At 40.4% G+C, this 12,244-nt stretch overlaps 1 protein-coding gene across 1 annotated transcript; it reads left to right on the top strand.

Annotated features, from left to right (window-relative positions):
* Positions 1 to 11: 11 nt before the first annotated feature.
* Positions 12 to 8,272, top strand: UTP18 (UTP18, small subunit processome component; the record flags this gene model as incomplete). The annotated part of the gene is made up of 13 exons (XM_017726774.1): positions 12 to 148; positions 252 to 347; positions 1,066 to 1,145; positions 1,377 to 1,462; positions 2,036 to 2,161; positions 2,995 to 3,169; positions 3,491 to 3,591; positions 4,353 to 4,443; positions 4,761 to 4,884; positions 5,782 to 5,956; positions 6,688 to 6,830; positions 7,434 to 7,493; positions 8,110 to 8,272. Coding segments are annotated over 12 exons (1,359 nt in total), but the record flags the coding sequence as incomplete, so codon positions are not given.
* Between the last annotated feature and the right edge of the window lie 3,972 nt (positions 8,273 to 12,244).

The following is a 12,244-nucleotide window of genomic DNA, read 5'->3' as shown; positions in this document are numbered from 1 at the left end:
GCCCGTTCGGTTGTTTTCAGGTTACTGCTGCAGAGGGTAAAGGCCTCCAGGAAGAGTCCAGCGATTCGGAGGTGGAAAATGAAGCGAAAGGTGACTTACTGCCCAAAAAGCCAGCCTGGGTGGATGAGGATGATGAAGCTGAGGAAAAGTAAGTTCAGACTGGGTGGTGGGAATGACATCTTACGCTTGGGAGTGACTGAAGTGGCCTTGGTTTGAACGATCTTTGTGTTCTGTGTGTTCTTCCCCTCTAGTGTTGATATGACCCATAAGTACAGGAAAGATTTCATGAAAAGTGATGCTGAGACAACGCTTACTAAGAAAAAGCTAAAGAAAAGACTTGAGGAACAGTGAGTTTCATTAATGTTTTTGTGGCTGACTTTATTGAGGTGGGATCATTGACCTCCTGGTGGGTGCCAGGAGGATGGTGTCAGACTCTTTTCAGTGGTGCCCAGCACAGGATGAGGGGCTGTGACCATAAACTAAAACACAAAGTGTTTCTTTCCATGGAGGGTGACACAGCACTGGAACAGCTGCCCAGGGAGGGTGTGGACTCTCTCTGGAGACATTCCAAACACACCTGGACATGTTCCTGTGTCACCTGCTCCAGATGACCCTGCTTTGTGGTGGGGGGGTTGGCCTGGGTGATCTCCAGGCTCCAGAGGGTTGATCTCCCTTCCAACCCAACAATTTTGTGAGCTAAAATAACATTTATGTGCTATTCAAAGTCACTTTTCTCTAGCCACTGTGCTCATGTGGCTTCTTTAAAACCAGTGCTTCCTGCAGTATTTGCAGTGTTTTTAAATAAAATGTGCATTAGCATTGTCTAGACTAGTTTGTTTAATACTTGTATTAGTCAAAGTGCACAAACTAATCTGTCTTCTAGGGAGTTATACAAGAAACAGTGACATCTTAATTTTTTTTTTTTAATTAAATGCTTGCATTGTGTTCTAAGTGCAAGTAATCCTGCAAAATTCTGACTGCTTCTTCTAAGTACTTAACTTATAGAAGGAAATTACTGTTTCACAACAGTTATGTATTTTTTCTCTTTCCCCTTTTTCTTGCAAGGTTTCAGCAAGCCATGGGAGGAGTTCCTGCCTGGGCTGATCTAGAAAACAGGAAGAAATCCAAAAGGACTTTGAGTGATAGTAAATATGTCCAATACTATTCTGATAAGTGTTTCTGTGATTCCTTGTTCAGCTTGCTAGAAAAGAATTACTTTTGATGTCTTCTTAGTTTCAGTAGTGTGACAATATGCTGGATAAGTCAGCTTTACTCCTTCAGTGTGCTTTAATTTAATTTGTTTCAGTGAGGAATGTGTTGATTTTGCTGTGGATGTTTGTGCAATTAGCTGTTTCCATGTGCTTTGGTTTAATGAGGTGACAGTGATGAAGATGATGATCTGCTATGCAGGACTGGCAATTACATCACGAGCTCGGAGTCTCTGCCAAGAGGGATTTTAAAGGTAAAGACAAACCTTATTTTTCCACTTCAGTTGGACTTAGGTGCACACTTTGACTCTGGTTGTGTATAAAATTAGTGATTCTGTGAATTTGTTTCTGCAAGTAGAAGCTCTAGAGGATATAAAAATTGAATAGTTCATGTGAAAGCATGAAACAATAAACTGAGGTGGATTGTTTGACATAAGAATTTTCTGCACTCTAAACAGCATCTTGTAATAGGATTTTAATTTCTGCAGAGAAGGATGGAATTCTCCCGCAACTTTGAAGCTAGTGAAATGGTCTTTAAGAAGACAGCCTTAAACGAGTATTTCTCACACTATCTCCTACAGCTATCTCAGATGAGTCAGAATGCAGCTGGTTTTACACTCAGTTTTAAAGCCAGTAGAAAGGCTGGTGAGTGCAGCCTGTGTTTGCATTGGAGCAGCTCCCTGAACTGGCTGTGTGTGCTCTGCTCACCTCATGCTGCACAAAAGTTCATCACCAGGCTTGAGGTCTTGTAGTGTAAAGAGTAATTGGTTTTTTATTCAGCACAAGTGATTGTTGGGATTGTTTTAACTGTCTGATCTGTGTTGTAGATGAGCACCTGCCTTCCTGCAAACCAGGAACGTTTTGCCAATGGAAAACTGGTGACAGTGCAGTTTCATCCTTCAGCTCAAGTGGTGATGACAGCTGGGCATGATCGCTCTGTGTCCCTCTTCCAGGTGAAGAACTTCAGTCTGTACTCTGCAAATGTTACACAGAACCTTTTTTCTGAGTGTACATGAAATAGCCTGGAGTGGTAGACCTTGTTTTTTCTCTTCCTCTGCACACTGGGTGTAATGTCTGTGGTTACAATTGAAATTCCTTGGTTAAAGGCATCTCAGAAGGAATTTCTATCATCTGTGACTTCACACCGAGCACATGCAGAGTACTGGCAAGCATAGTTGTACCAGAGTTTTTAGCTGAAGATTTGTGTTTAAAAACGTTTGGTTTGAAGGTTTGCAGTGATGAGGACTAAGGAGGTTTTTTGTTCCTAAGTTGTTTGGAGAACCTGTAGTGGGGCAAGCTGCCCACTTTGCTTTAAGACTGCAAAATTGCTGTGCTGCAGCAGGAAGGTGCTCATCCTGAGACACTGCCCTGCTCCTCTGAAAATTAAAGATCCTAATGTTTTTTAGGAACTTTTAGCATGGCCCAGTATCAGTGAAATGGTCAGACACAAGTGGAACGTGATATTCCCACAGGGCTGCAAGAAAACCCAAATCAAAGCAGATGTTTCTGTTTAGAAAAAGCACAACAGAAGTGATGATTTGAACAAAGCATGGGCAAGATGAGGAAGGGCACGAGGTGTGAGGTGTATCAGAAAGGCAGGGAGTGCCTCTTACATGAGGTGAGGAGCTAAGAACCACGTCATTTGTAGGAGAGAGGAAGAGTTCACTGCTTCACAGTGGTCTTACTACTTAAGTCTCAGCTGGGTAGTTGATATGATTTTTCTCTGTAAAAGTATTTGATATATTCCTCAATATGACAACCTGGTTTGTTACTTTCTTTTTTGAAGGTGGACGGTATAAGGAACCCAAAAATACAGAGCATCTATTTAGAGAGTTTTCCAATTTATAAGGCTCGTTTCAGTATGGATGGAGAACAAGTTATAGCCACTGGCACTCACCACAGTATGTTCTTTGTGTATGACATGATGGCTGGGAGTATCATCCCTATCCCAAAAGTACGAGGTATGTTTTGCAGCTCTGAGTGTCCGGGCACAGTTCAAGCTGTCCCAAATAAAGATGGCACATGAATTTGCTTTAAAAGGAAGTGCAGGGAGTTGGAGGTTGTATTTTTAACCTGTCTTCAAAGAACTAAAGTACCTTGAGGGTTAATTTGTCTGGGATATTAATTATCACACAGGAGCAAGGTTGAGTTCAGCTTCACTGTGACAGCATATTGCAGAAATGAAAAGCTGAAGTGGAGTCAGGTCTTAGTCATCCTACCTCTAAATGTTGAGGTCAGAGAATAAATTACACCAATTTCAATTTTCAAATCTCTTTTTAAAGGTGTGGAGGAAAAATTTCTCAGAAACTTCGAGCTCTCTCCAGATGGATCATTTATGCTGCTAATTGGAACTTCAGGTTACCTTCACTTGCTGTCCATGAAGGTACTTTCTCTGCGTGGTTCATGTAGCTTCATTTTCCTTGGCACCTTTTCCCTTTTGAATCTGCTTTTGTCTCATCTGCAAGGCAATCTAACTTTCAGCTGAAGCCAAGGTATGACACATACTGTGACAGCCCTCAAAAATGTGCTGCTGAATCAACCCACTGCAGCTTTAGGGAATTATTTTGGGCTCTCTGAGACTTTGTTCTGCAGCTCCGTGGGGCTGCTGGAGCTCAGGGCAGTTCCATGGGGTTTTCAGCTGTAAGATGTCATATGTCAGTGTTGTATTTCAGCTGCTTGCATGAGCACTGTGCTGGCAAAAGGAATGGAAACAGCATGGGAACAGGCACCTGGGGATAGAATATAGGACTGCTTTTTTGGGAGTCATGCTAGTGCATGCTGTTGTACCCTGTTCATGAATCATGCCAAATACTGATTCATAATGCATAGAGCAATCTTTCAGCTGAAATTTAAAATGCCATATGATGGCAGCTGGATTTGTTTTAAACTTTCACAGGGAAAAATGCTTTTAAAGGAGAAAGTTCAGTTCTGTTGTATAACTCAGGCCCTTCAGTGAGGGAGCAAACAAGTGTTTGTTGATCCAGCTGTAGCTGGACTCAGGAGCTTGTGCTCTGCTCTGCAGGCACTGAAAACGTTGGTGCTGTTCTCTGAATGTCAGCTAACTTAAGATTTTTGTGGGACAGGAATCAACTTTCCTATAGATTTTTGGTAGAATCTCTGTCACCATTGTTCTCCATCCTACAGACAAAAGAACTGATCAGCACTATGAAGGTGAATGGAAGGTGCACTGCCTCTGCTTTCACCCCAGACAGCAGTAAAATATACAGCTATTCAAGTGAGTATTCCAACAGCTCCAATCATAATTCCATTTAAATTGCATGAGTTCTTAGAAGTTACTTACCGTTTTAGAAAAATAATTTAAAAAATTATGCCAGTATCTCACCTAAAAACATAACTAAGTGATCAATCATTAAAGAATGGAGTTAACTATTTTAGTATGCCTTTAATTGTTGGGGTTTTTTAAAAATATCCTATATTTGATAGTTGTAAATGAGCTTCTAGTTGTCATCTAATTAAATTTATTTTAGCAAAATAGACCAACGAAGTGATGTGTATATGTGGTTTCTCTAATATCCTTCATTCTGTAATCAGAGGAAGGTGAAGTTTTCATTTGGGATGTGAGAAGCAGAAAATGTCTACACAAATTTGAAGATGAAGGTTCTTTGGAAGGAAAGTGCATTGCTGTTTCAAAAAATAACCAGTATGTGGCATGTGGGTAAGTGACTGACAGCTTTGGCAGCTTCTCGTGCTCTCATTTTGAAGCTCTTCAGTGAACTCATGGGTGTCTGGTGAGAGTGTAGGAACATGGTTTGGTTCTAATAAGCTTAGAATAGACATAAATAGATGAATATTCCCTATTTTATGATAATAATTTACTTTTTTTTCTGTGTAAATATAAAATACCATAGTACACTTAAAACAATAGGAGTCATACTGGTGTTGGTATTGCCATGTATGGGTCCAGCAGTTAATTTTGAAATCACACTGACAGAAATTACAAATTCTGTAATAGGAATGTTGATTCAGGGTCTTCTCCATTTTCTAATTCTCTTCCCTGTACTCTGAATTTGTTTCCTGAAAGGCAACATGTTAGCCCGTCAGAAGGGGCTTCAACTCAAAGCCACAGGCTGAAACTGTTTCTCCAAATACATTTACTGAGATGCAGTTTCAGCCAGTGTCTGGATTCTTTTAAATGAGAATAGCAAATAAATACAGGAGTATTTTCCTAGCTCACTGCAGAAGAGGATTTTTAAGTGAGCTTATGCTACAGTTATAAAAAACCCCCCACAATAAAAAACTTGAAGTTATTTCAGAACATTTTGATACCAAACTCTCCTTGCTTTTGAATTCATGTGGTAAGAGATGGGCTCATCAGAGTTGAGTCTCTTAATATATAAGTAAAAAGAAAACCCAAATCAGCAAAAACCTAAACCCCTCCACTAAATACTGTTATAAATTCCAAAGGAAAATCAAGCTCCAAACAAAATATTATTACAAACTCCATTAACTAATTGGAAATTACATCTTCTGGTGAGTAGTGGCTATAGATAACAAGGCAATATGTACTGAAATGTCACTTTTTGGTATAATCTTTGTTCATTTTATTCTTTAGTTCATCTTCTGGAGTTGTAAATTTATACACTACTGATACTTGCCTCAAAGAAAACCGTCCTAAACCAGTTAAAGCCATAATGAACCTTGTTACTTCTGCCACCTGTGTGACCTTCAATCCCACCACTGAGATTTTGGCAGTGGCTTCCCGTGACACTGATGAGGCTGTCAAATTGGTAGGTTCAGCTTCTTTATTGCAATATTTCTTTTATATCTTGATAAAAATACTGCTGGTGATGTAATAAAGCTGATATGAAGCAGATACAGGTACTGTATAAGGTGCTGGACCAACCAGATCTGGACATGGCCAAGACACTCTGCATTTACAAGAATATAATTGTATTTTCTTTAGTAAAGTTGCTCTGAAAATAACATTTTGTGGTTTAGTTAACCTTTTTACCTTTTTAAAGTGCCTTCTAAAATGTCTGGAAGTGTTCAAGGCCAGGTTGGACAGGGCTTGGAGCAACCTGGTCTAGTGGAAGGTGTCCCTGACCACGGCAGGGGGTTGGAACTGGATGAAAACTTTAAGGTTCCTTCTAACCCAACCAGTCTGTGGTTCTATTTCAGTGCTGTAAATATAACTCAGCAACAAATGTGAGTTTTCAGCAGCTGGTAACTGTAACCATCTTACTAGGGTTTTTTTTCTTGCCAGCCTTATCAGAATTCTTGCCAACAGTGGAACTGTTGAATTATTCTGAGGATTTGTAGGCCCAAGAATTGCAATAATTGGTTCCATGGTGTGTTCCCTGCTCCTTTTCTCCAGTAGAATTCTATATATGGAGTCATGTAGGGTAGGAATATAACTGAACATTTGAACTTAACATTGACCTTCAATTACAGATTCGTAATTTAATTTCATTTTTAGTGGTTTTTTTCTAATTTTAAATTCTGACCTATTTCTCAATAGGTGCACCTTCCTTCATACACTGTATTCTCAAACTTCCCAGTGTTCAGGAGAAAACAGATTTATCTTACTCAATCTATGGACTTCTCTCCCAGAAGTGGATATTTCTCTGTAGCAAATAACAAAGGCAAAGCTTTGTTATTTAGGTACGTACTAAATTAGGTCCATTAATCCCAGATAACATCTGTGTTCTGTAAGATGGGGCCCTGACTGTAAGTGATAAGGTTTAACTTCCTGATCTGAATTTCACCTGATGAGTTATTGGAGTGTGGAGTTGGCTTTCCCTGCTGGAGAACAACCCTTGTTTATTGTCTGATTATGAAATACACCCTGTTTCCATACTTTTTTATTTTCCTCCCCTGCTGGTGTGGTCAGGGGTGAGGAGTAGTGCTAATCTAAGCAGGAATATTTATTTTATTTCAACTCATAACTTCATGATGCTTGAAAAACTGCTTATTTTTAAGATGAGATTTTAATGATTTACCAAGACTGACAGGGAAAATTTCTAGAAATATTCCTAAATGTGAATAAATGTTGTGATTTGTCCTTTATGTGAACTTGAACTGCATATTATAATGGCACTTAAGTAATTCTAGCAGGTGGATGTTTGCTATCTTTGTTTCAAAGCTCCATGTTTCAGATTAGCTAAGGATACTCAGTGACACTGCTGAAGAGCTGTTGTTTTTTTGTGTTGCCCCCTCAACAGGTTACTGAGAAGTTTTAAATCTCTCAATTTCTTTTTTCTTTAGGCTGAAACATTATTCATCCTTCTAAAAGAAGATACAGGAGAAAATGAACCAGTAACTGAGGTGAAAATAGCACTAGAGCTGTTCACAATATTGGCTTGAGGAGCCTCAAAATTTTCATGTTGCTGCCTCCACTTCTTTACAGATGGCAGGAAGAATTTCTTAGCCCTGTGTGATCTGTCCTGCCTGGGTCACTTGTGGGCTGGAGTAGGACTGGCCTTGTCATTCTCAGCTTTTCTGATAATGCAGCAAGTTGATAGTTCAACTAAAAACTGCTGTCAGCATGACTGAGCTGATTATATTTAAATCAAACTCAGCAATGTTGATAAGCAGCTGCAGGCTGGCAGGTCCTTGGCTTGATCCTGTTCTGGTGTCTTGTGAGCCTACACAAGTCTGCATCATTTCAAATTACCATTACATGAATTACTGAAGTTTGAAGCATAGTTTGTGTGTAGATAGGATTTTATTGTGCACTTAAATGTCTTCTTGGGAAACTGGAAAAACCTGTAGCCTTGATAGTAATACAGTAGATTGACAAAAGCTGTGTTAATGAGGGGAGGCTGAACTTGTTCAGACTGGAAGCAGCTCTGACTGCTGCATGTTAAGCTTGCATAGAATTTTGTAATGGCTCAGTGTTTGGAAAATACTAACAAAATTCTCTCTACTGGTCTTTCCCCAGGTGTTGTAACCTGCAGATACAAGGATGCTGACAAAATCAAAACTTTTTTTTATTTTTATTGTATATGGAAGCTACAAAATAGTAATAGAACGTATGTATTTTAAAATTTTGTTTGTTTTTTAAAATAAATATACCTGGTAAGTTTCCAGGCAACTTGTTTCAATTTATTCCAATGCTTTGTGTAAGCTCACAAGTAAGATTTTATTGCTTGGCACTCAAGCTGGTGTCTTCCAGAAGTGCTTAAATGTCTTAATTATTATAAGCATGAGAAATATTCCAGTGCTGAAACAGAAATTTTGTGTAAACTGACCTCTGCTCCATGCATTTATTAGCAGGAGCTTTTCCATCAGCCTGCTTCACTTGAGGCTGGGTTGGAAACAGCATTTTGCTGCCTGGAGGAGCCCATTCCCCTGAGACCCTGTTGATGTTGGTGTTGCAGCTCAGCCCAACTTCCCAGCTGGAGCTTCAAGGTGCCCTAAAGCAAGAAGTGAAAAAACCCCACCCCCATTTATGCTTTCCTGCCTCCTGTGTCACCCAAACAACTGCATCTAACATGGGTTTAATTCTTAAGGAAGACCCCAGTCTTATCTTTCTGTGAAAGCAAAGAATCTTGAGTCTCACATGATTTTTAAATCAGTGGTGAAACTGTAATGCCATCAGGGTCCCCCAGCAGGGACTGGGGTACAGCTGCTGCTGCTGCTTCATCTGCTGCCAAATCCTGCACCTCTTCTCTCTTCCTGATGTGGCTACCTCATTCTGCTTAAATTCATGAAAAAAAAGGTTGATTAGGAACCTGCTACAGTGAAACCCTGCTTTGAGAATAAATTGTGAGTCATGTCTGACCCCTTCCCACAATGGAGCTTTTTGGGCAGTAACAGCACCAGTCAAGGTGCTCCAGTAACCAGCACTGAGGTCATTTCACTTTCAGTGAAAGTGGCATCCCAGAAAATGTACTCTGAGCATGAGAAAAATGTAATTCTATAACCATGTCAAAAATTTTGACTATAGGAGCATATTGATGAATTCTTGTCATGCTGTTTAAAAAATAAACTATCATATGTTTAGATATAATAAGTCTTTGAAATGGTTTTGCCAGTGATTCATTGTAAAATGAGAATTTAAATTCACAAATCTTGGAAAAAGCAGGGTATGCTCTGGAGGTGTTAAATTGAGTACCCTCTTTAATCTAAACCTAAACTAAAGACCCTAGGATGGAAGAGTAAAATTAAATCATAAGCACACTGTATTAAGATGCTTGCTGTAGGTTTCTTCTGTTATAAACAAATCTGGCTAAAACCTATTTGGGACTGAGTCCTGAATTTCAGAAATCCAGGTGCTGGAAGTGGTTTCTGACTTCACTAGAGGGCAGCTCAGCATCACTTACAGAACATTTGGCTGTTGGATGGTATTGACCAGATTGTCCTGAGACAGCTCTGCTGATGGGAGATGGTTTGCATGTGGTTAGCAAGCAATTCTCTTTTTTCATCATCCCATAAAATTGTTTAATAATTTCAAATGAAAGATTTCTAAAGAGGTAAACTTTGCCTGTTACCAAATCTCACTGAAGTGGCTGTGAAGGGTTTTAATGCTATTTAATCTACATGTCCTGAGACTGTTCCACTATTTGCACAGTATGTGCTTCTCCAATTTACCCATTTGAAAACAAAATGCCCAAATCCAGTGAGTCAAAGCTATACAGCAAGTCACTGGCAGGTTTGGGGTTAGAATTTGGGAATTACTGGGTCCTGGACTTGTTTACTTTGCCTAAACACAACGAATTTCTGCTGGTTTTCCTTGCTCATCTTGCTGACCTCTGTTTGTAAGAGGTCCAGATTGGATGGAGCAGGGGAGTAAATGGAAAAGGTGTCATAAAACTGAGGTTCTGTTTACTTTTGTATCACTGGAAATGGCTTCAAATAGTGGCAGAAAGAAAGAAAAAGTTAAACATTTTTTGCAAAATATATGATGCAAGTTGCAAATTTTAGGCTGCTGAGTTACTGCACTGCAGGAAAGTTTAAGCTTTGAACAAAATAACTTAATTCTTGCTGCTGCATTTTTGTCTTCTGGAAAACACAGCTTATTGCCCCATCCAATATCAAACAGGGAAGACTTTTGCTCTGAGAAATAAAGGAGACCTCAAGGTACCAGTTGCATTCTGTAATAGGTTTTGAGCAATGACACTTTCATGTACTGAGCAGGTCTTAAAAGTTGGATGATAGGAACAAGCTGAAACTGCTACTTGTGTGTCTGGGGATATTTATTTGGAAAGGGGCGAATTACTGTTAAGCATACACTTTGCAGTACTCTCATTCTGAAAAGATCAGCTCTTTGTCAGTTTGCCATGTGTTAAGAGTACTTAAGCTTCTGACCTATTTAAAACCTCTGTTTAATTCCTTTTTTCCTAGCATGGCTTTTTTCCCCAGCACTGCTAAGCTCAAGTTCTTTTAATGAATTATTTCTCTGCTTTTCCTCTCCTTCCATTCTCCTTGGCAAAATAAATTTTATTGATGTAGCCCATGAAATATTTATCACGGCAGCCTTTCCCCTCCAGGCTGTGATCTTGTCTGATTTTGCAAGCTAAAGAGAATTAGGCTGGTTGGTGCTCAGAAAAGGAAACCTCCAAGAAAAAAAACCTGTCTAGATGTTAGAGTAACACTGGGTATTTAGAAAATTATTGGGTTTGCAACTCTGTCTGCCTTGAATTTGCTATTTGACCCTGCACCTGTCCACGAGCTGTGTTTGTGGTGCAGGTTTAGCAAATTCTTGAAGGACTGAATGCTTTTTTTTTCTCTCATGTCTCATTCAATATCCAAGATTGCTGCTCTCAAAATTATTGGGGAAGTTGTGGTTCTGTAAATCTCTTCCATGTGGAACTGTTTCAACTGCTACATGATTTTTCCAACTGCTTGCTGATCAGACAGCAAATTAGGTTCTCTCTGTGGATATGCTGAACCTATCCATGGGCTGTGACAGTCATGGCACACCTTGGAAAGGAGTTAGTTTCCTGCCAAGAGATGCTTCTCAAAGTATTGCAAGGCCTTTGGTGACCCTCTAAATTCCCTTTTGTGCTCTAATTTGTTATATCTACTGGGAGGATGCAGAATTCTTCTGGAGGGTGTCTGAAATCAGTCTGTCCAATCCCTCTGGGGGTCTCTCAGACGCCCAAACACCTGCACTGATTCTCCCACTGAATCCTGGTGTGTTTGTGCTGCATTTCCTTTGGACAAACAGCAGCAGCACTTACTGACACATTGCTGTGTTTTCTTCGATTTCTTCTGTTGAAACTATGGAACAAAAATTGTTTTTTTCTGGAACAAAGCATCTCTTGGGTACTTGGACATTTTTGTCCCCTGTTGTGTCACAGTGAGATGGCAATACCTATTCTAGAGCACTAACCGAGGCAGCTGCTCCTGTGTTTTTTCTTCCTGTTATTAAAACCATGCAAGTTATACATCTGATTAAATTGCTTTGAGACCCCTTAACCTGAATGAAATCTTATAAGCTGATCAGGCACTTGGAAGTGGCTGCAATATGGTTTTCATAACAGAGATTGAAATTGTGCCGGAGATCTGAGTCTTCAGAGTGTTGTATTTTGCACGTAAGATTTCCTGCCATGGGAGACCTCATTTTGTCTGTGCAGTATTGAATGTCTTCTAATGCTTAAACAGCTTGGAGGAAGAGTTGAAGCAGAGGGGAGGTGGGAAAGGTGATGCAGGAGCCTTGGCTTTAGTTCCTCTCCGTTGATCTCCTCCTGCCTTGCCAGAAGGTCAGGGATCTGTATTTATGTCATAGGTTAGCAAGCATAGTCCCGGAAGGGACGTCCTTGCTAAGGGGTGCTTACAGTTTCCTCTGGGAACTGATAGAACCTATCAGCTGGCCAGTTTGGATATGGACAATTCTCTAAGCCACTTAAAGTTGTGACCACCTCTGTGATCCACATTTAAGAATAGGCAAACTCCCCCCCAAGCTCTCTCTCGTTTCCGGCGCTGGGACAGGTGGCTGCAGGCCCCGTGTGGGGGCCAGCGGGCCCGGCCAGGCCCTGCTCGGGCCAGGCTGGGCTGGGCCACGGCCATCCTGAAGCCATGGACCTGTTCCAGCCGTGGAACCCCCCCCCCTGCCTCGCCACGGGCAGCCC

Source organism: Corvus brachyrhynchos, unplaced genomic scaffold (genome assembly GCF_000691975.1).
Source record: "Corvus brachyrhynchos isolate BGI_N302 unplaced genomic scaffold, ASM69197v1 scaffold522, whole genome shotgun sequence".
NCBI classification, from domain to species: domain Eukaryota; kingdom Metazoa; phylum Chordata; class Aves; order Passeriformes; family Corvidae; genus Corvus; species Corvus brachyrhynchos.
The sequence above is the reverse complement of the archived record's forward strand: the minus strand, read 5'-3'. Positions and strand labels throughout refer to the sequence as shown.